This window comes from Poecilia mexicana, unplaced genomic scaffold (assembly GCF_051168715.1).
Source record: "Poecilia mexicana isolate PSO_F unplaced genomic scaffold, ASM5116871v1 scaffold_5, whole genome shotgun sequence".
In the NCBI taxonomy this organism is placed as follows: domain Eukaryota; kingdom Metazoa; phylum Chordata; class Actinopteri; order Cyprinodontiformes; family Poeciliidae; genus Poecilia; species Poecilia mexicana.
The window spans coordinates 2,537,254-2,562,080 of record NW_028263374.1 but is presented as its reverse complement, the minus strand read 5'-3'; the positions used below and the strand labels follow the sequence as shown (position 1 = coordinate 2,562,080).

Here is a 24,827-nt window from a genome sequence, read left to right as displayed (position 1 = left end):
CAATTAATGTACAAAATCCGCGTAGGACAGCGAAAGTCCTAGCGCAAAATTTTCGCGAAACAGGCGGACGGAGCCTGGTGCTGCAAGGCTGGAGGCCTTGTCCTGTTAGGCTGTGATTTTATCTTTTCTTTTTATCTTTTTATTACTTTCTTTTTCTTTCTCACTGTTTAAAATTATGTAAAGCACTTTGAAATGCCTTGCTGCTGAAATGTGCTATACAAATAAAATTTGATTGATTGATATAAACCTTGTTCTACACTTTTCTTTTCCAGAGCGTCTGTTCTCCAGGCTGATTCCTGAAGGTGCAGGTCTCTGCTGAAGTTTTAAATTTTACCCAGTTGCTAACGTTTGTCTGTCACATATGTAATGAAGCTTACTGGAAACTGCCTGACCTGTGAACAACCATCCTCCACTGCTACGAAAGAAATGCCAAGCTGAACCTGGCGGCTGTTAATGTTAGTTCAATATTTAGACTGATCGGCTTCATTCACTTCCTCCGCTGACCTCGCCAAAACTACAGGCAGACTACAACTTTAAAACAGCAGACGTTGTCGCTCACAGCTTCTGTCCGCTGATTGGCCCGGCAGAAATTCAACTGGAGGAATTGAATTAACGGGAGAAAGCCCAGCCAGAGCTGAAAGAGCAATTTGAATCAAGCGGAATTGCACAGGAAAGCAGTGCCCAGGCTAATAATACGATTTTATTTACGTTTTCAACTAAAACATTTATTCATTTGTTCCCATTCAATTAAACGTTCAAATACTACATCAGCCTATCCGTTTGTTTCCTGTTTTGGTTCTTTCCCTTCTTTCTTCCTTCAGCAGCGGTTGTTGGAGCAGTGGCCCACTTTGCCCAGAGGGATCATTAAAGCTTCATCTTGTTATTTCTACACCTTCACTAACCTTCTTCCCTCCTACTCCTCCCTCATCTTCATCTCATCTTTCTCCCTAAAGTTTTCCTCCCCAGAGACCCCACTTTTCTCAAGACGTCCCAGCAGCAGCGTAAGCATTCTGTCCCTGGTGGGGAGGTTCAGTCTCGTGGAGGAAAAAAAAAAAGAGATTGTTGAGCGACTTATAATGACTCTCCAATATTCCCTTCAGAAGACACACCGCTTTCAACTTCATCGTCTTCCTCTGAACTCTCCTTGTGTTTGTACGGGGAATGCCGCGGATGGAGTTTCAGAGGTTTAAAGTGGTAAACAGAATTGATGACAGAGAGTGGAGACAAACAGGCTGAAGAAAGAGAGAGTGTGTGTGTGTGTGTGTGTGTGTGCGTGCGTGCGTGCGTGTGTGTGTGTGTGTGTGTGTGCGTGTGTGTGTGTGTGTGTGTGTGTGCGCGTGTGTTAGCATATCTGAGAGAGCCACCCACCTCACACTTCAGGTGATTTTATTTGGCTCCGTTTGCTCTTTGATTTAAACAGCACACCGACAAAAACTGATAACAGAAAGAGTAAAAAATACGCACCCAGTAGTTAGAAGCTGTGAAGACAAAAAAGCAGATGAAAAATACGCACTGCCGTATATTTAATAATTAATTTTTTTTGTCCTTTTTGTTCTCATTCATTTTGATTCAATTTTTTTCCTACCACTTTCCAAAGCAGATATTAATTTTAAAAAATTCTCTTTAATACAAAGCTGCTTTAAAGACTAGCTGAGTCTTTAAAGCAGCTATAAAGGCAGAATATTTTCTATGTATGTTAAATAGGAACTCGGTGCAGATAAAGGCAACTCCTACTCAAGTTCTCACTACAAGGAAAAAAGACTATAAAACTGCAGTTTCTCTTCCCCCTGATACACCAAAGTCATGAAATTGTTAACCGTTCATTGAAAATTTCTTGGTGTCATGGAAAGTACAATGAAATAAGTGAGCAAAATATTTTGGTCTTTTCAACATAAAATGGAATTAGGAAGTGTAAAATTGTAAGCTTACATACTACTTTTATCATGAAACTTTTTTTTTCCAATTTGTACAAATAAAAACCACCAAATTCAGATAGTAAGAGTTCCACCACTAATTGATCTTAAATCTTTAGAGAAATGCAGAATTAATTTGGAGTACAATAGGATTACCACTCCGACCATAAAGTACGAAATAGTCCTTATTTGCGTGTTGCTGATATGGGAAGCATTTTGTTCTAGAATTTCATAAATGTCCGACACACGCGTGTCACACATGTATCAACACTAAATGTAACAATACTGAATAAAATCAAACACAGAAGTTATTAAGGCAAGTGGGACTTAATCGACCCCCAGGCAGCTACAAACTGGTGCAGAGACGCAGCTCTCTCAACATCCGCTCTCTCAACATCCGCCTTTTGTTTTTCTAGATGTCCGTCCAGGTTAAACAGACCTGAGCAGTGGAATTCTCCTGTTGTTTAAACAGCTTTTCGTCACACAGCCGCGATGTGAACATCTGCTGGCTCCACCACTGGCGCAAGATGCTGTTGCATTGTAACAGATGATATGCTGGGTGTAAGATATACCAAGTATCATCAAGTAAAATTACTCAAGTTCAAGACCTGTCTATACCATGCACAGTCGGCTGTCTTAGCAGGGACACAGATTGTAAAGAATCAGATGTGTGGGAAGCTGCATTTAATCTAAAGCAGACAAGCAATAGAGTGGCAGGTGAACAAAGGTTTCCTCACACCGCAGACCTTACACTCCCCATGACCTGTAGAACGATCACAGCAAATCTGGAAGAACTCAGAGTATGAAAGTAATCATGATTTGGTTTTCTCCAACATGTTTCTTACAGCTATTCCCCACACCCTGAGATCATGTCCCATGTTTCATTCACACACACTCTGTACATCATCACACACAGCTTAGCATAGTGATTCTACCACATATGGTGAGAGTCATCGCACCTCCATAGACCTTAGCTTAATGATTCAGTGAGATGGCACCAGGAAGCAGACTGCATGCTAGGCTCTACAGCTGTGTTAGCGGCATAGCTAGGTACAGAGCAGCATAGTTAGCCTACTTTAAAAATTCTCGATGAGTAAATCACGTCCGTTGTGTTTTACGTTCCAGTCATGAATCTGGAGACAGTGCTGCTACCAGGGGTCTGTCATTTTGATGTAGATCTTTATTTTCTTCAAAATAGACAACTTACAAACAAGTACATTATCGTCCCCTGAAGGCTGTAGTGGAAATGGTTTATCTATTTTTTTAAAGTGCAATTTAGTGAGGCTGTTGTACTTAACAGTCCTGCTGTTGGAAACCGGAGTACCTGGAGAGACTAACGCAGACACAGAGAGACCCCAGGCTGGGATTTGAACCCAGGACTTTGTTGCTGTGCCACCATTCAGCCTTAAAGACAGAAACGGTGACAGCAAATACATTTTACAAAAAGACAAGACTACATTTACTTCTGGAACAATCAAACTCAAATCTCTCATGTGAAATATGATGTAGCGATTCCATCACCTCTCCAACAACCAGTGTTTGTTTGTTCCCTTATGAAACTGACACGCAATCTAGTAATGTCCACGGCAACATATCCTCCAGAGTCTCTGAACCTAAAAGACATGAAAAAGCTGAAATATTTGAATATGTATAGTCATATTAAATGCCAATATTGTCACCTTCCTAAAGTAATGGCCCAAGTCATTTCTTTGTGCCAAAATTACTTTTGGCCCAAAAAAAAAGAAAAAAAAATTACCATGTCTTTTTTGCCAAAATATCATTTGAGTAAAAAAAACAAAACAAAAAAAAACACTTTTGGCAGACAATTAGTCCATTAATTTCTGAAGGTGGCAGTATTATTCATAAGCTCCCTTGCTTCAGGAACTCAGTTGCGTTACTGAACACGTTAAACAGATTAATTCCACAAAGATTCTTTTTCAAAACTTAATTTCTGTTAGTTGTGATTATTTTCTGCTCACAGCACAATGAAAGATTAGAATATTCCACCAGACTAATAAAAAACTTAGAGACAGAAATGTGGAGTTCATTAAAAATCCGTTTAAAACCAGCTGAAATGTAATTTAAAACAATGAGCCGTACTGAATGTGACTGTATGCTGCAGTTAGGATACTTTTTACTTAAAAAGTCACTTTTTCTGTATGCATTTGAGGAGGTTGAATCTTTAAGATTTCATATAAACTAAAATCTAAATAAACAGACCCTGTCAAGAACTGAAGCCATGCAGCACTGCAGCTCCTCCATTGGGATTCCAGCTTACAGGGGCCTTGGATTGAGGACTTGATTTGTTAGGTGTACCATCCTCCTCAGAGTAATAGGATTCTGCCACATACTTGATTCTTTTTTGATGAAATCTTTACGTGGCTCATGCATTTTTGATTTGTTGATTTTTATCAGATCAATTCCATAGCAGACAACAAGCAGAGCAGAAGAACTCCAATATGTTTGAATCCTCTGCTGACTTTCAGTTTAGAGGATTTTCAATAAAACTAATGAGGAAAAATTAAACAATATAATCAGAGGGATGTATGGTACCTGCGTGGAACTGCGATTCAGCACGTTGAAAGTTTTCACACCCCTTAAACCTTTAAAGTTTTTTCTATTACTGTAATTTTTGGGATTTTAAGTGAGATCGTCACAAAGCAATCCCTCAATGTGAAGTGGAAATATGAAATATTCTATACAGAAACATATACAATGCTGATAAGAAAAGTTTGTTTTTCTTTTGTCAAAAAGGCTACATTTTGTTAATAATTACTGATTTGTAAATTAAACAGATAAAACATCCAAGTGGGTAAATACTTTTTATTGTTACTGTAGTCAATTTATCGAAATTATATAGAAAGATTAAAATATAATAATGTGTTCTGTATCAATCTTAGGGATAAAACAATGCAGTCAAATTGAGTTTATTATGTCAAATGGTAAAAAGTTTGCCATCTACATTCTACTACTGATTATATTGAACCGTCATCTTTGCAGAATTTCATATCACAAGTAAGAAACTATGATTTATATAAAGCTTTTTCCAGACAAGAATAAACAGCAAACATGTTGCTTTGAATAAAATGATCAAAATGAAATATAGTTGTAATTTAGAGAAAATGTTGAATGTATGACAAAATTAGTAATGGGACTTGATTAACACTTTTAATCAAATTAATTGCAGGGCCTGTAATTAATCTTAATTTATTCAGAAACAAGATGCTGACAATATAAATATGGTTTTCAACTCAGGCACCCTTTTTGATGCTAAATTGTTGAATAAATAGACATATGGGCTCAACAACAAAGATATTTATTGCTTTTAATCTGTCATTTAGATCCTATCCATCTTTCCAGTGTTTCAGGAACTCCTGATTATTCATGGAACTTCTTTAGAAATGTGGCCTGTGGACGCTGACATTAGAGTTTATGATGTCTGTGCTGCTGCTACATGTTTAGCACCGAGATGCTGTTTTAGCCTCCAATAGTTTCACTGATTGGATAACTCCTTTTAGCACAACTTGAACACAACAATTGCTTCTTCCAGTGTCCAATCAGATCAATTTTTGAAACTAAAATTAACAACCGGTGAGCCAAGACAAGCGGCTTCGTCATCCATTGCTGCCGTTTGCCGATGTTGCTTGTGCATCAGACTTACAAGTTTAACAAAAATACATGAATACAAAGGTTCAGGGTGGAACCTTTGTATGTAAAAGAAAAAAAATCTATTTTTAACACATTAAAATCCATGTAATTAATTAATCAAAATGAACGAGTCAAGGGCCCAGCCTCTATTAAATACAGTAGAACACTCTCTAAAAAGTCTTTGAAATAACTATATCAGATGTAAATAAATTTAATTCTCTTCTAAAACAATTCAAAGTAATTTAATACAGCATTCAGTTAGAGACGTTAGCGTTCTCATTATCATTACAGAGCATGAATAGATACCCCACAGTCATGAAGATAAGTGGTGAAGAAATCAAGCGCACCCTTTCACATGGAAACATGCACAAGTAATAACTGCTGCTGTAGTCTGCTTACATATCAGCTTCAGTTCACTCCTGATTACATGAGAGACGAGTAGACCTAAAACGTCAATCTGTGTCATGTCTGAGCCTTTAGAGCACAAGTGTAGGTTCAGTCTTGAATCTTTGTGTTTCTAGATTACCACCATCAGAAAAGTAGTTTCTTCATCTAAAATCTCCCAGTCAGAGAAAAATATAACAACTGGCAGCCTTCCCTGCATCACGTCTGGGTGAGCCGTGTCTTGCAAGGTACAACTTATTTATACACTGGAGACACAGGAGCACACATCATAATCAGTGCCAGAGCGTCCAAAATTGTTATGGAAATTAAGCACAGAGGTGTGCACTGTGCAACTTTTTTGATAATATCAGCACAAAATTTACTGGAGACAGCGCTTTCCCAACAAAGAAACAGCAGGATATACTGTAAACACTCGACGGTTTACCCTTCTCCGAAACCACAAGATTGGGTTAGAAAGAGCAAGCAGTGGAGCCTCCACTCCTCTGATTAGGTTTACAGTGGCCAGCGCAGCCCGGCACAATCCCTCATATCTTATTTTAGCAGGTGCTCCTGGGCTGGAGCACAAGACCCTGCTTTGTGTTCGCACGCCTGCGAGGCATCATGTTTGCTGCATGATGGAGGATGGAGGATGCTCAGGGCTAGCGAGGCCCATCGGTTCCCAGGGGACACCGGAGCGAACAGCCGACTGTACTGCTGCCCAGGCCTGCCCTGCTTCCCAAGGGATGACAACAGACGCAGAGGAGAGGCAAGCGGAGCTATTTATAGAGCAGGTAAAAAGGAGAAGTAAGGGGAAAAGAAGCGACAGAGAAGGACAGATGAGTTGAATACAAAAGAGAGGAAAGTCTATAAGCAGATGACAGTGTACTATCTGTGTGTGCTGGTGTCCACTGAGAAGTAGGTTGATGTTTTCGCAATGACTGCTGAAACGGAGGGAAAGTCGTGACTCGTGGTTTAACCGGCTGAAGCGAAATTTCAACAAAGTATGGCTGGGCTTATTGATTTCTGGTTGGGAAAGTTCACCCAGAGGTTAGCTGGGTTGAGCAAAGAAGCAGAGCGAAAGAGAGCGGGGAAAATAGTAGAAATTTTATCAATACACACTCAACTTGCAGCATCGGGAAGCCTCTGATGTTTTTATATCAGCCTTGCCCTCACTCCACTTTAATAAATAAAAGTACTTGCATTCTTTTTCATTTTCCCAGTCAGAGTGCGCTCCATCCGCGGGCCTCATGCTGTCAGCTTGAGCTGTATGTACGTCTCTATTTCACGCAGACGCCCTTTAATCATTTTCATCATTTCAGCGAGCTGACATTTTACATAAAGAGCTCTTATCATCCCTGGCTTATGCCTAATGATGAATGGGGATAATTACTGTCAGTCAGCATGTCTCACACCATGGCCACGTCACTGTTCCTCCTTCAGAGAGTGCCTACCTTATGAGAGAAAATAGACCACAATATCTATAGAAACACGTTAGGCAGAAATTAATACAGGTCATACAAATGTGGCTGTGACTCCAAGCCTTCAAAATGTGCAGTGGAGGGGTAGAGAAGTGTTCTTTGGTGATTCCTTATGTCTACCACAGACAAAAGAAACAAAACAATGTTGGATTTTAGTGTTTTCTGTGCAGTTCTATTTGTGTGGTACTTGCACTATTTTTTGATCGCTGGTCCATGAAATCTGTTTTTACTCTGACTAATCAGTTCATAATTACTGATTAGTCAGGTGGCCTTTTAGAGCAATGAAAGGTCTTTGATAGCATAAGAGGAAGTTGGCCAAATGTGTCATCTATGAATATTTGCTTAGATACAGATAACAGTCTCACATAACATCTTTGTGCTGCAATTTTAAATCAAATACCTAGGGTGCATTCACACCAGCCCCTTTTAGTCAGCTTTGAACCAACTCTAATTTGTTTGCCTATAAAGTCTGGTTCATTTGCGGAGACATGAATGTTCAATCGAACTCTGATGAGGATCAAACACGTGAACTCTGGACCGCCTAACAAATTAGGTCTAGGTTCAGCTGAAGCCAACTCTGGAGCGAATGTGAATGTCTATCAGACCAGAGACCACTCCAAAAGCAGGAAACCGACTACAGTGCAGGGCGTTCTGGGTAAATACAACCAAAACAAACGTACAAGTCTAGTGCTAGTGGGAGAAATGTATTATGGTCTTTTGTCAAAGACAAAACAGAAATCCTACAACCGCCACAATCCAACACCACTCTGACGTTTTTGCATTTCGTGAAGAAGGAAGTTGTGCTTAGTGTCTTCTTTAGAGGTTTTCATGTTGTTTCCGTCATTGGTTCTTAGAACAGCGCTACCACAGGTGAAGAGGGTAAACAGGTTTTTCAAAGGTTTTGGATTGGTTGACAGTAAACCGGACCAGCTGAACATGTAACAAATGTTGTAACTTTCATCCCAAATCTAACCGAGTCTACTGGAGTATTGGGTGTAAAAACACCAGAAATGCCTATTTTTCTTCAAATAACTTTATCAAAAAAATCCATCATTACCTCCTATTTGATTAATTCTTCCTCACTAAAACAAAAAGAAAAAATAACATATTGGAGCGTATTATGATGTTCTTAAGACTTGTGGTTGAAGGAGGTTCAGAGTCAAACCTGTAAGCTAGCTAAGATTTTTACCCGGCCAGTGAAAGACATCTGACATAATACCTTGTTAGAATAGATTTGAAACGTTACAATTTCAGTAATATTTTAAATCTTATTTTAAATGTAATTATTAATTAATTTTTTATGCAATCTAATATAGTACAATGTTGTGACAGGTTAAACCACTTTACTTCAAAACAAAGCTCAACATTAAGATCTAATTCATATAGACATCCGTCTTACTGCAATCAGTTGGTCTGGTTTACTAAAGAGAGAGAAAGGATGCTTCTGACTTCTAGTTTTAGGTCCCTCAGGCATCAGATATGTTCTGTACGTCATAATAAGACTGTACTGCCATTTTTTATAAAGCTATGTATTGCTCTTTTTTTTCTCTCTGAAAGTTAATTGCTCTCTTAAATGATAACAGGATTTCAAAGGCTGCGCTGAACAATTCTAGGCAATGTTTAGATTAACTTTAATGAAATTAATGAAGGCTTTTCATTTACTATATGTAAATTCAAATGATTCCATAAAAAACTAATTATGAAAATAAACTAAGTTGGCAGTGACGTCTGTTTCTATGACCAGTTGAAAGGTCTCTTTACAGAGGTTAAATGTTCTCAATAAGTTTTCTAATTACTTTCCACAGTCCAGACATGTGATGGGTTCATTGATAATGCTAAAAGCAACAAAACCTAAATACATCTGGACATCACATGGCTCAGTGGTAGAGCAGGCGCACCACATGCAGAGGCTACAGTCCTCCATACACTTGTCCCTGGTTCGAGTCCCAGGTCATTTTCTGCATGTTTTCACCTTGTTTCTGTCCAGTTACAGTTGAATAAAGGCCACTAACATCATAAGAAAATCTAAAAAAAAAGTCAAAAATTCTGTTTTGTTCATACTTCAATTTAAAAATGACTTTGGTACAGTTTCAGAACGATCAATAACTTCAGTCAACTGAAAAAGTACATTTTCTTGCAGTTGTGTGATTGTATCAATATTTTACCAACAAAGCTCATTGATTTCTGGTCTGGAAGGTTTATTCAGAGGTTAGGTGAGCTGAACTTATGACACCAACTGTATCAAAACTGCTTATATTACATTGGAGTCATTTTCATAGGTAGACAATCCGGTGTCAGTGTTGTACTTGTGTGCACCACAGTAGTGTTAAGCACTACATCCTGCTCAACCTTCTGCATATCTGCATGTTTTAAATTTATGCTTGACAGTTTTATACCGCCATAGTTTTAAGGAACTTTTAATTAGTAGCCCTTGCCTTCCTGGTTCCCTAGGGTTTAAATATTATGTAACATAGATATGAATTTCCTTTGGCCACTGGCTGCTTGGCAGTACAAGGACCCATGTTTATGTTGCCACAACCTGCAGTAAGAAGGATGGTAAGGGGAGATGAAATAAATACTACCACTACAGAAAAGAGTGGCAAGTTTCCATAACAACTATCAGATCATATGTAAAGGCAAATTGATTCTGATTTAGTGATCAGATTTTTTTTTTTTTTTGAGATTTTGCTTTGAGCAATAAAAAGATTTCTCCCCGTGTTGGTATATGCCAGTTTCTTCATTTCTAACACTCAATCTGATGTAATGCTACTGTTAATTAGGTTTTTGTTCCTCACCAGAATATTTAGTCAGAATGTGACACATTGTTGTAATAATTGAACAATTGGCATAAAAACTTAAAGACACACTCTGTTTACAACCTCACAGGGATACATGGCTCGTTTTGTTAATCTGCTATCAAAGTGAGACAAGGAATAGATTTGTGAATTAAAAGAGGGATTGTATGAGCATGAGGCAGCTGATGCAGAGAACAGTGAAACACTGTTGGGAGAATTCCTGTCATTTTCCTTCTGTCAAGCTTGTCTAGTCCACATTGAAATATATTTTTTAAAGTGTTCAACCTCAAGATCTTTTTATATTTGAACTGTATGTTTGTATTTTTATGAATTCCAGTAGGTGAATCACAGACAAGGGGCTGATGCAAGACATTGAAAACCTTCTGTTAAAACTGCACAGGATTCAATCTCTTTTCTCTAAGTTTTTTTTTTTTTTAAGATAACTTTACATAAAGTATCATTTTCTAAACTAGGATCTCTTATGTCTGTGTGTACATATTCCTGAAGAGATGTCTGGATAAACTGGCAGGAGAATTTTTCTACTAATTCACTATTTAGACAAGACTTTAGTTTCTAAAAATCATTTACATATTTCCTTTCTATCTTATTTTTTGTTTTTTTGTAAGAGGGAAAAAGTAAAATTTCTATTTATCAGAATGTAGACTTTCTAGTCATAGTTCTTTTAAAGTTTGTAAAATGTTGGACTTTTCAGCATTTCAACACTATAAAGTACCAGTGATACTTTCTTAGACCAGTTGGTGAAGGAGACTGGTTGGAAATATGTGATTTATTTTTTTTACATAAATTTTTCACAAATATCAACATCCCATGGGAGAACATGTATCCATCCTCTTTACACATTTTTATTTATTTTAAAACCTTAGATTGGTCAAATTGGTTCTTACAACATGTCACATTTAGAAAATCTATAGTAGAATACAAATCAAAACATGTCTTTTTTTCAAAAATTAATGTAACATTTATGACCCTGAAAGAGTTTTATTTAGCTGGAGTGAGGGAAAAAACGGTTGTTTGGACTTTAAAGGCTGTAAACTCCTGGTTTAGACGCGAAAGCTGAAACAGAAGATAGAACTGGATGAGGTCTGCTTTGAGTTGTTGCAAAATCTTATCTTGAAATGAAGAGCTTCATTACGCTAACGCAAATAAAAACAAATTTGCTAAAAATTAAAACTAGGAGTGGAATATCAAAAATTATCTGCAACGTTCATTCTGATAGATTTTTAGTTTTCTATCATGTTCGTGTCGAAAATTCAAAAAGAGACTATAACGCAAGCTAATTTAAAAAAAATCACTTTATTCACAATGTATTTAAAATGGAGTCAAAGTGACAGATTGTTCCTTTTTTAAAAGAATAAATTACTGTCACTATTTAAACAATTTAAATACACCCTAATCAATTGGCCAAATATGCATCAAAACCTCAAAGCAGGGAAAAATAAAATTCACAAAACAAAAAAAAAATGAAGGAACCCAAAGTCTTTTACAAAACATGTGTCAAAGCATTTTTTAAATCTGATCATTTACCTTCTAAATAATCCCCAAGAACAAGTCGACCACTTTAACTGCGTAAATAATACATGTTTGACAAAAAGTGTTACATTCTGAATTGATCTTTTATTTTGGTATAACCTACAGTCCTCCAGCAGTTTAGTGGGGTTCACCTCAGATCCAGCGTAGAAATAAAGCAAACGGATCATTAAAAATGGAGGAGACGTTACGGCTTGTGTGCTGAAGGCTGTTTCAAAGTATTTTAAACTATGGCAGTTGTGTTATTAAGCACATCTTTTAACACATTCTTATATTCACACTCACCAGCTTCTCAAGTCATTGACTTGGCCATTTTAATATCCTTAGAAAAAAAAGTTGTGATAAATTTGATGAAATGTATTGTCCAAAATCAGTACAGTAGTGCATTACTTATCATTTGTCACATATGTTCAAGTGTTTGAATTCCTATAAATTCTCCACATTTTGTAAGTAAAGCAGCTCTGATTATTCACAGAGTGGCAGCACAAACCTGCAGTTTGACCTTAATAGCTGGAACGCAGCACTGGGAACCGGCTGGCAGGTTTCCCTGTGGTTATCAGAAAATAATAGACTTTCATTGGACTTCCATTAAACTTAATGAACATTTAAGTCCTTTGAAGGATTAAAAGGAATTGAGAGCATTTTATCAGCAAATATCAGCTCGGTGCTTCCTCCGAATGTTTCTAAAGACGCCAGCTGGTGGAACTTGGAGAAGGTGTGTTTTAGACAGCTGCCACCCCCTCTTTCCCTCTCTTGATCTCACTGTGAGCACTCTGCGTGCGAGCGGAGCGCTTCTCTCCGTCAGCCTCCATCACGAAGCAGCTCCTTTGTTTTAAACTCATCTGCTTTTCGTCTTGTCAGCCTGTACCTGAGTGGAGGCCATCCCTGCAGAAACACCTCTCCGTCACTCCGCTGAAGGGAACATCACAAGGATTTTCTCCCAGGAAGGACGTGCCAACACAACCACAACACCAGCCCATTACCGGGCTGCCAAGCCTCGACTACAATCATTTCTCACATTTCAGCTCTACCCTCGGCTATCCCAAGGAGAGACCGCACACCCCGCATGCTAGCAAAGTGTAGAAACGTGTATTTACCAGCAGCACGACTGCGATCACAGAGCACAGCAGAGTCAGCTCACCGCCGCTGATCTGTGGCCAGCCCAGCATAAGGATCTGATAAAGGTCTGGACGGCACACAGGAGAGGCCTCCACCTCGGGACGCGTGGCCTTTCACCGCTCTGAGGACATATCGATCTGGTGACTCCAACATTTCTGTTGACAGCTGGCTAACAAGGTTGATGTCTTCATAGACACCGGTGCCTGCAGGAGGAAAACTCTTGGAGGGTCAAACATCAGTAACCTGTGTAAAGAAAAACCAGCCAGGACAGGAAAAAAGGAAAAAGTTTGCGTTCCAACCTCACTAAAAATAAAGACTCTCTCCTGAGGAGGAGAGGAGTTCGCTTTACAGAGCCTCGACTGACAGTCTGAATGAACGGAGAAGAACCATGTTGTAAATTTAGGAACCAGAAAGAACAGTTTGCAATAGTTAGCTCATAAAAGTAGTTCAACCGAAATGATAAAGTGAAAAGACTTTAGCTCAGAAAAAGTCTGTGAAGAGGTAATAAAAGACATGATTATTGATTAATGTATATTGAGCTCAGATTATACATAGAATTTATACCAGTTATTTACATTAACAGCATTCCCTTTCTAAAGCAGTTCGGATTACCAACATTATTTATACATTTCTAATTCTCTATTTCCTAGATGCCCAAAATATTATATAAAATAATTCAGAAATAACTAGTTTATGCATAGTTCCTTTAAATTTCAGTAGAAATGCCTTTTAAACACCACGGTGTTAAGGTGTTTTGTGGAATTACTAGTCTTTAGTGACGGCAGTCAGACAATAAGTCGGCATCAGTAAAAAGCCAAAGTATGAAGGCTGGGAACCGTCGACAAGTCAAAAAGTTTGAGCACCTTCCATAAGATTTTCACAACACTTTGCTATAATGTGGGCCCATTCTCATTTTTTCCAGACCCCACATATAACAAACAAAAAAAAACAGCAAGTGACAAATGTAGTGACTTTTTCATGTCATTGGAGACTTTCATGGTGTCAATGCTTTTACAGCTCAGCTCAAGTCCTGCTATGCCCTGAGCAATCAATGAATGCTAACATTCCTCTTCCTTCTTCCTGTCCCGTGCTTGCTATTCCAATCCTGACTCATCACCAGGTGGGCGTTGCCGTGAGTCTGAGTGATATGCATGGGGCTGAGTGAAGAAAAGGTGTACCATTTCAAACACAAATAGGACGATTCCAATTTGTTTAAAATAGAGACTAAAGAACCAGCATTGAGACGGTTTTAGGTTTTAGTTTGTCATTATTCTGGCATCTAGTCACCTGGCCAGTGCCTACCAATGCAATTCCGCTCTATTCTAATCTCACTTCATAGTCAGGCTTGGCTTTCTCTTGTCTCGGATTGCTACAGTAAAATTTCTACCGAGCCAATCAGCGAACAGAAGGAGAATTTGTGAATGTTGTTTTTCTGCACTGTTTTAGAGTTGTAGTCTGCTTGTAGTTGTAGCAATGACAGAGGAGGAAGTGAAGGAAGCCGTTCAGTCCGTGATGGTCACGCTTCCAAACATGAGCATTAACAGCCGCTTCATTCGAATCGGCACTGTGGAGGATGGTTGTTTACAGCGCAGAATATTTTCTGTAAGGTTCATAGAAACAAACAGGCGCATTACATACATCACAAACAATGGTTAGTGATGTAAAATGTAAAACTTCAACAGAGTCCTTCACCTCCAGGAATCAATCACTGGTCAAAAGCTGAGAGCCCAGATCTTCTATAGGAGGAAAAGTGTAGAACAACAAACTGGTTTATGTCAGGCCAGGCCTTTAGCAGACAATAAAATATGCTCATGAAAAAAGTGATATACTTTACGTAAACGTGATAAAGTAATATTTTATGGTGTATCTTTAAATTGAGAAAAATGGTATTAAAAACAGAACATATAGCACAATCCCAATGCTGTTTAAAGCAGTTTAGGAGAACAAGGGGCAAACGGATACCAGGGGAGGACAGAAGAAGGACAAGAGTGTTGTAGTGAGAAGAACGAGACAAACAGGTCAGAGGACTTGGTCGCAGTTTTTATGAGACACTGTGGGTGTGCTAACATAGCAACACCAACTCCACGATTGGTAAGAATGTTCCAAAACCCCGCAGTCAGAAAACCTCAGCATGGCAACTGGAGACTGGACTTTGAATGCTTGTAAGCAAGCAGAACTGCTGAGTGAGCTTTGAGTGGGATATTTTGGACTTTGGACCGCTCTGGGGAAGAGGAGAGGAGGATCTCCCGAAAGCTACTTAACTGTGACTGTGTGAGCAAGTCTGGGTCCATGTTTGGAAACTGAGTTGTTGTAATTATAAAATATAGACAGTTACAGAAAAAAAAAAATCTGGGTAATATAAAAAGCTGCTGCGATTGACTTTTATTATTGAATGTGCAAATCTAATATGTAGGAAACTCAATCAGAGATAGAGTCGAAGCACGTGGTTTGTGTTTTGAAGACATTTAATTAAGTTTTCAAAAAGGAATTTTGGTTCGTTTTAAATTGTATTCAAATTAAGAAAATTATTTATGTTAGAGTAAAACTGCTTATTGTATATTTGGTCATTAGAGTGAATAGTAAATCATTCCACAAAGGCTAACATGTAGGAGTGATTTATTTTACCTAATAACCCAAAAACAACCCATCTGAATAGTAGGTATTGTTGATATAAAATAATTAACATCTGGGCTCATAAACAAATTTATATCTGGACCTCATCACCAAACCAATTTTTTAAATAATTTTATTTTAAATGAATAAAAAGCTGATCAGGATTTATTTTGTGTGTTTTCTTTTGTTTGCGCGGGGGGCAAGGGGGTTCATTATTTCATCATTTGAGAAATGCCTAGTTTAATCATAAACAAAATTATTCATTTAAAATAAATTTAAACCTAAAACCGTCACCGGTATGAATAACTTCAGCTAAAAATCAAGAATTAAATTCTACTTGAATCAATTTAAAAAATTTCACTGATCCCAAAGGGAAAGTACATTTTAGGTCAGCACTTCCTAAAACAGTCGATAAATTCAAAATGTATTTTTATTTATATAACAGAAGACTGTAGCTATATACGGAATACACACTCTCTGAATTCAGTAATTTTTAAGTAATTGTGTTTATCGAGCTGAATATTGTCTCCAATTGCCATTGTTAACAGTCATAGTTAAGAAAAATAGAAAATAGCCTCATTTATCAAATTAAAAGTACATTTTCAAAATGACTTTTGACCAGGTATCAAACATACTTTTTACCAAGTTCAAATGTTTTTTATTGGTCATAATAATATAACCATAAATGTCATGATTTAATTTGCTGGAAGCAGAAAATCATAAAAAATAGCAGAAATAAAGGCTTGAAAAAAGCTGTGTAGCTAAGCTATATAACGAATTTCCCTTAATGATGGAGTTACTGAAATACATAAACTTTTCAATAAGGCTCCAATTTATTCTACACATTGCAGGACTACATTAAAACACAGGAAGGAAAAAGTAAAAAGTAAATATTCAGGTAATCTACATTCAGATAAAGTTTTTTATGTGTGAAAAGCTACATACTAATACCAGTAATCTGTGTTAAAATTTGAAGCATGAAAGGCTTTGGGGCTGAAACGTATCCTGTCAGAGAGGCTGCTGAAGTGTCCTTGAGCTATGTGGCTTAAGCAGCTTCACTACTTAGCGTAATAGCCGAGAGGCTTTTTCTCTCTCTAATGTATGGAGATGAGGTTTTCTCTCTGAGCTATTAACCGAGACGTAGTTTCTTTTCGCACAATGCTGCTAAACACGAGCCTGGTCTCCTGCTGACTAGAATAGTTGAGTAAAATGAACAGCTGTGTGTACGTCCACGGCAGCAGCGATCTAAATCAAACACATTTTTTTCCAGCGGACAAATTTGTCTTTACATTTTCTTGCTGAAGGAGAAGAAAAAAAAACTATTCTCCCAGCAGTGTAGTTGCTTTCAACCTCGGTGTTTTTGTTTCAGTTACTTCTATATTTCATCCTCAAATCTTAAAATAAAGCAGATAAAAAAAAGAAACTGCCACACACTGTTCCTGCCTCTGGGTCCCTATTTCCCCATTTGGTCATCCTGCAGCAGAGGTATGTGTTAATAATCATCCACCTACGGTTTGCTCATTAGCAGTGAGTCCTGTTCTCTGCGTGGGTCTTTTCATCTTTCTCAGAACGAACGACAACCTGAAGGAAAGCTCGCTATCCTCCTGCTGCACGTGGCAGTGAGAGAAATCAGGGACAGCGCTCGCAGAAAGAAGAGGCTGTGTGGAGAAAATCCTGGTAGGTGATTCTGTATACGCTCACACCAGATGTCTAATATAAAGTACATTTGGCTCACATCACCTGACCAAACACAGACTCAAATATCAGTCTCTTTTATTCTGACAATCTGATTTATCCAGGGAGTGATGGCCTGTGTTTTTTTTTGTTTTGTTTTTTTTTAAATACCACATTTGAGTTTGAGCTCATGGTTTGAGAGACAAATGTGCACAAAACTATTCTCATATTCTTTTAATGTCAAACGCAATAGGACAATAAAAATCATGGCGGCGATGGATGTAAATGCTTACATAAGACACTCATATTTCAGCCATGGCGTTAGCACTCATCATCTACCAGAAAAGACGTCTGCATCTTATTCAGTCATTGGAGCAGCAAACTCCTTATACTTGCGAGCGGCTATGAATGCGCCGTTTTGGGGGAAATTGTACTTGACAATTTTACAGAAGAGCTATGGATTCAACACTTTAAAATGACAAACCTAGCTTTTGATGAAATGTGCGATGCTGTGAGCTCTGGTGGCACCAGCTGCACAGCTGCACATTGTCCAAGGAGGCCGGAGTGAACAAATAAGCTGCTATGTGTACACAAACTTCAATACTGTTGAAAAACCACCTCAACCTAGTGCAAAACCTTTTTTTTTCTTTTTTTTTTTTTTAAAAACTTGAGTTTTTTTCCAAATTGCTATGTTGCCAGGAGGGTTTCCATTAAGGAGATTTGTTTTTGTAATTTCAATTTGAGCAATTTTATGGTCAGTGGAAATGCATCCAGTGAGATGTTTTCTAATTGGTCATATGATGCTTACAGTAGAATTTCCCCTCCCTCACCTGTTGCTGGACAATGTCATCTAGAAATTCAGAATTTATCAACGAACATTTCACAACATATTTTAAAGAACAAGATTTCCGCACGTTACCAGAGAAACGTCGGAAGATCTCAATTTAGCTGATTTTATACTGCAAACACAACATTCTTCAGAGTTGAAGATGTTATAGAGGTAAGATTATTTAACACTAGCGTGGATTAAAGTTAAAGGTGTGCAGGACAACAGGCATGACAGCCGTTTATTCAGCCAGGCACAAAAGGGAGTTAGACTCAGTGTTCAAACCTAAAACAGCAGTTTCTCCTTTTCATCCTTTTCAGAAGTTCAGTTATGACTACCGTGCAGCCGATTGGGTAGCTCGTATAAGATAAAAGTATTTCAATGGGAAATACACCCTTAGTAACGCTAGCCACATTCATGTGAAACTATGTTTCACTGTAGAGCTGTGTACCACCTCTTTCCATCTCTTTCTCTCTCACAAATACACATAAGGGAGAAGATGCCTGATAAATAATCAATGATAAATCATAGAAATACTACCGTATAGTTACAATAAATAAACAGTTTAACAATCAAACACATCTCATGGCAAATCAGAGCTTCTTCTGACCCCTTTCCAGTAATGAGTTAATCACAGCTGCTATTAACATAAAGCTGAACTTGGAAAAAAAAAAAAAAACATAAATCAAACAACTTGTGATATGGTTTACTACTCTGTTTTTAAATGTGGACATAAAACCAGTTTGAGAGCTTTGTCTTGTTTTAGTTGTGTTATATAGGGACACCTCTGTCTCAAGCAGGATTTAAGTGAGTTTGCAGATTTTATGTAATGTAGAGGGAGAAATATTTTTTGGAAACACGTGTTGTTTTACGATAAAGATTTCTTTGCTCAATTTCATGACAGTTTGATCTTCAATTTATCCCCGAATTAGACAAATAATTTCTACATTGTTATTTATAACTGTGAGAGAAGAATAGGAGCCAGCTAAAATCTGAATAGACAGGTCAGAGTGCTATAAAATCGGTGATAGAACAGCGGTGAAATAGTCTTGTGTTGGTAGTTCTTTAAAGACACAAAGGCAACAAGCTCTGAGACTCGACGTTTGACTGACGGTTAAACACCAAGGAACATAATTAACTAGGCAGCTTCAATCAGTTATGTAATAAACATTACGCTACTTCACAAAAAGTAAAATGCATTTGAATAATGTTGTGAGTATTTATACTTATAGCTACTTTAGCAGGTATTTATTCCTGGTTAGGTGTGAAGTATGATCACTGTGTAGAGCTGTTCTAAAAACCTTCCATCGTCCAAGAACAACGTGCTAGCTCCCTGGTCTTTTAGCTTGTATTGACTTCAAAGTTTATCCTGACACTCGAAACGGATTTAGAATTTCTACCTCGATCTTCGAGCTATTCAAATGTGAGTCTGAAGAAAAATTATCAAAACACAAACTTGGGTTTCTGTCAGATACTGTCAATGCACACTCCCTTTATTCGTATATGTTTATCAAAATAACAACTATATATATTTTTTAAATGCGTATGCGTAAAGACTATGAGATCACATTTTATCTTCACGTATTTTATTTAAATTGTTTCAGTTTTTATTTAATATACGATACTGTAAGCCATGCGGTATTTCCCCTAAACACTAGTCAGTTCAGATAAAGATGAATATTAAATCAAAGCCTGGAGTGTGAATCTATGATTAGAATAGAAATTCACATGAATTCAACAATTGCATTATTGGGGGAAAAAAAAAAAAAAAAAAAGAAGAGAATTTTTTTTTTTTTCTCATTGGTTCTTTTTAAATCACATCAAACCAATTTGTGAAAACAATGCAGTGAGTGTCTTCATGATGAAATAGGGACACAAACATGAACTCTAAAAACAGACACACAAGACGTAAAATTGCAAACGTTGTACGAACAATGACAACAACAAAAAACAAAAACAAAAAAATTGCAGTGACCAAACCAGTTATTTCTTTTATTAGATAAATTATAAGTGTAATTGTCATCTCTGTATCCTTTGTTTCACTTCAAAATCTTGTTTAATTTCTATCTATTTCAGAACTTCTTGGTTTACTTTTCACAGATATCGCAGATGTATTTTTTTCTTGCTGCAAGTGGCCTTGGTATTATCCAGACATCTGAGACGGTAGTGTATGGGGCTGCTATTAGGATCGTCGTTCATCTAAGTATTAAAACATTTAGAATTGATTGCCGCTCTTTTGTGATGCATACTTTTAGTTTTGCTACCTCCAAAAATGAAAATAATAATAATAATAATTAACAACATTAAAAACATATCTACTGGCTTCAACTTATTGTATGTTTTTAAATATAGCCCATTTTTATTCTTTATAAACTGAGCCTTCTGTCTTGTCAAGGTCTTGTATACTTTTCCATAAATATGAAGATTTTTAATGGTGGCATAGAATTAAAAATGTGTGAATAGATAATGAAAATGAAATAAAGAAAACAAAGCTAAAAGTTCTGAACTCAATCCCAGCTGAATAAATATTCTACCTTTGACTTTCTACCACGCAATGGACTTTTTTGTAAAGAAAACCGACATAAAATAGTTTTTCCAAACATTATTTGTATTTTTATATTTTGCTTCTTTGTGTCCAGACTTCATCTCTGTACATATAAATTAATCTGCACATACAGGGATTTGCTTTGGTACAAATAGGATCAAAAGTATAATTCAGCCTTCGTCGTCAAAAAACGACTGGCTGTTTACGTCTACATACAACAGAAGATTGAAGCAAACCGAAAATATATACATTTTATTAAAAAAAGAAGAAAAACAAAATGGCTGGCGGCCCTCGCCTGCTCTGAGGTCCTCCATACACACACCTGGTTCATCCAGTGTGAGGGAGTTTGAATGCCCGCCTGTTCTGCAGCGAGGTTTTGCTTGAAGCACCAGTTAAATTTAAAGCTTTTCAAAGACAAACTCCTCCATTCAGTGGAAATTAAATATTTGCAGCCCAGTTAAAGTTTGGTTTTAAGCAGAAGAAAAGCAAGAATTTATTTCCTTAACTTATTTTTATAAATTTCATAGGAAAACAACTTACTCTCTTTCAAAATCTATGATTTAGATTTTGGTCCAAATGAGGCTTGAATAGTTTTTTTTTTCTTTGTTTTAAACATAACTAAAGCAGAAGTGTTCTTTTCTTTTAAATCAAATTAATTTCTAATTGTGTGGATTAAAGATAAACCACTGCTCCACCTGAAGTTTAAATATTAGACAAACAGTGCTTAGAGCAGAAGCTAAAATAACTTATTTTGATTTTGAATTTCATTGTATGCCTGAACACTTTCCCTAAACATATTTTTTTACAGTCACAAAAAGTTCTGTTTAATGTCAAAGTCCAACCTTGAAAGATGATATTTAGTGAAGGTAATTTTCATGGCTTTGCTTCCAGATTTTTCTGCCCTTCTTTTCACAGTTTGCTATCCGACAACAATAAAAGCTTTAACATGGAAGCATCTTCGTCCAGTCTACTCCTAACTCACAGTTTGTGGCAAAGCAATGGCTTCAATTAAACTAACCACTGATTTCAGACCTGTGGAGATAATAAGGACAATGAAAATGAGTCCTTGTCTTCAGACACATTATGAGTTTGTTTACAAAGAGAATCATCTTTCAAAGTTGCCGACTTCAAGCAGGAAAGGGAACGTATCCGCGGTCAGATATTCAAATGGTCATTGTTCAAACAAGAGCAGTGAAGGAAAAGAGGGTATAAAATTTCATAGAGATATAATCTAATGTGATTTTGCAGATATGACGTGAAGTGGGCCTGGCTCTCTCCACTGTGACTTTTGTAAACCGGAGAAGAAGCAGCCTTCACCCCAAGTTCTTGTAAGTATTTATTTACAAAGTTCCACACTTTTCCAGGTTTATTTTAGATTTGTCCAATAGGCATAACAGAAACCTGAACATTTGGGTGAAAAAACGCCAACCTAGTTTAGGTCTTCTGATTTCCCAAGATTTGAAATAATTCAATACCAAAACTAATTTACAATTCAGTGGTTTGGTAAATGGCCTTTTCACGTCTAATTAATATCGATGCAAAAGCTGAACTCTTTGGACTAGGCTTAATCTTGTAAAGTAATAGTAAAATAGATCACAGCTTTTGCCCGATTATGCCATTATTTAATTCGTAAAATTCCCAAAAATTAGTGCCAATACTTGTTTGGCATCAAAACTAAGAATTATTGTCCAATAAAAAAAAGTAGAGGAATACGGTTCCATTTTTAATTTTGAATGAATGCAAATTCATTTCTGGAAAATGGGTTGGATAAAAAATGTCTAAACATAAATATTTCTCTTAACATTTTAAGAAATCTGGAAAGTCAAACATTTACCATACTCAATTTTCTTATTCAGACATGGAAGACAGTTAAAATAAATTCCATATATTCCACACTTTTTTAAGAACCTTATACTTTTGACATCACGTTTCAACTGTGTACTAAACTCTTTCTTTCGTTCTTGCAGTGGTGCTGAAACTGGACGTTTTTTTTTTACTCCGACTCTTGAACCTAAACTGAATGGAATAATGAAATGTATCAGGGGACTTTGGGCGGTGTGGGACATCAGCTGAACAAGAGACAAAAACAGATTTTCGTCTCCAGGTGGAAAGATGCGGGGCAGGGGGAAATGAAAGGACACAAAAAAGGTTACTGGAAACACTCCATATAAAATGAAAACACTGGGGATACACATGAAGAGGATGTCCTCGGAGAACTCACAGAAGAAGACACGCTCACGTCACTAACGCCAAACACACGCGGCTGTGACCGTCGCTCGCGCGCGCAATCACCAAATGAGCAATTTCTGGATTAGTTCAAACATACACAGATATGTTTAAAGTTGTTCTGGGCAAACTTCTGCCGTCAGAGGTACGAAAACACTTTAGAGGATGATTTAGCTTTAATTCAGAAGAGTACAGAGTGCCAGTCTTACCCTCATTGCTGCTGGTTCCTGCGGCGCCCACAGCCCTGAGTGATATAGTCCACAGCAGTATCACAGCCAGCCCCGGATCTGAAGCCATGGTTGATCTCCCTCACACTCCGCCAGTCTCCCTCTTGCCTTTCTCCCCCTCTCTCCTCCGCTCCGTCTTCTTTCTGCTGCTCCTCCGTGTCCCAGGGTTGAAGAGAGAGCGCCGAGCAGAGTGTTTAGTGTGTGTCTGAGAGTGAGAGTGTGTGTCTGGCTGCGAGCTCATTGGAGTTGGGAGTTAGAACCTGCCTCCTCGGCTAGCTTCGGTCTGCCGGCTGCCTCGCGCGCGCGCACACACTTACGTACACGGACTTTCGGCAAGATGCCGGGGGGTGAGAGAGGGGAGGGTTAGCTGTCCATTAGAGTCGCGTTAGCCAATCAGAGCCGCGTGGCACACTAAACACTCGCGTGTTCACCACACCTTCTCCATCCCACCTGCCTGGCCAACTCTGATTCTCTGTTTATCACTCTGGGTCATGAGTTCGGCACACTGCACCCCTCTCTGTTATTTACCCTCATTTGTCACTGGCTCTGCTCTCTCAAACACACACGCAGACACACGCAAACATACACACTCTCACCTAGCCGGTGGCAAATAACTGACTGTGGAATGAACCCAAAAACAGCATCATATCTGCAAGGCCAAATGGCATTGATCGGTTATCAGTGTTCTGCGCTGCATTCATATAGGAACCTGCGCTGTGTTCAGGTGTAGCACAGTGTGACTCAACATGCTATTAAATATGTGTGTGTCTGTTTGATCTCCAGATCTATTCATCTACTGAACCGCAGATCAATGAACCTGTCCTGATCAATTGCTTTCTGCTGTCACACTCCACACAAACACCTTCACAGACCGCTGCAGTGGCAGCAGGATCACACAAATGGGCTTCATTACAGGAGGAAACTGAGATTTTTTTTTTCTCCCATTACTGTAGCACCTTGTAGCACTGTAGCACCCTGTAGCTAATATGCATTTGACTAACGTGGTGCAAATGATGTTTATGGATGTAAAACTGCTCAAAGATGTTTCATAATATGGATCTAGACAAGCTGCAGGAGGGACGATGTTACAATGCCAACACGATCCTCTCCATCAGAACCAGGATCACATGAGGATGAATTCTCCACAGAACTTTAACAGAAGATTTATTTCAAAATGTTACTTATTTATAAATGTGTTTTATACTTAATTTGTGTATCATTGATCTCATTCTTATTTATCTCTCGTTATGAATTATCATGCAATCATTTTAGTTCTAGAACAAGCATCACTAGTACATGTCTCAATGGCTCTATTATCAGTCAAAACAAACTATTTATTCATGTTCTACTATGCAAATAAACAACGACACAGTTCCAAGATTTATAACACAACTATTTGCAAGTGTGAAGAAAACCAAGACTTCAAGTATATCTTTATATCTCATACTGCTGCATATTTTTTATTTTATTTGTTTTTCTTAATATTACTATGACTTGTATTAATAATAAAAATAATAATACTTTTAACGGGCAGAAGTTGGTAGTATTGTTGCCTTGTAGCAAGATGGTCATGGGTTCAAATCCCAGCCTAGGGACTTTCAGCATGAAGTTGATCATGTTCTCCCAGTGCATGCATGGGTTCTCTCTGGGTCCTCCAGGGTCCTCCCATAGTCCAGACACCTGGCTGTTAGGTTAACTGGTCTCTCTGAATTGCCATTAGGTATAAGGGATGTGTTTGACTTTTTGTTCTATATTTTTCTGAGTTGGCCTTTGATGGATTGACATCGCTTCTAGGTTGTACTCTGCTCATAGTCCAATGATCTCTGGAGAG

The 24,827-nt window shown here is 37.8% G+C and overlaps 1 protein-coding gene across 1 annotated transcript in view; it reads right to left on the bottom strand.

The window, feature by feature from the left end:
- Positions 1-23,353, bottom strand: part of LOC106920143 (eph receptor A8) — a 103,056-nt gene extending 79,703 nt beyond the window's left edge. The window contains exon 1 of the mRNA XM_088005960.1: positions 22,979-23,353. Within this exon, the coding sequence (XP_087862086.1) occupies positions 22,979-23,066 (88 nt within the window). The 5' untranslated portion in view covers positions 23,067-23,353. The remainder of the gene's footprint in view (positions 1-22,978) is intronic.
- Positions 23,354-24,827: the final 1,474 nt, after the last annotated feature.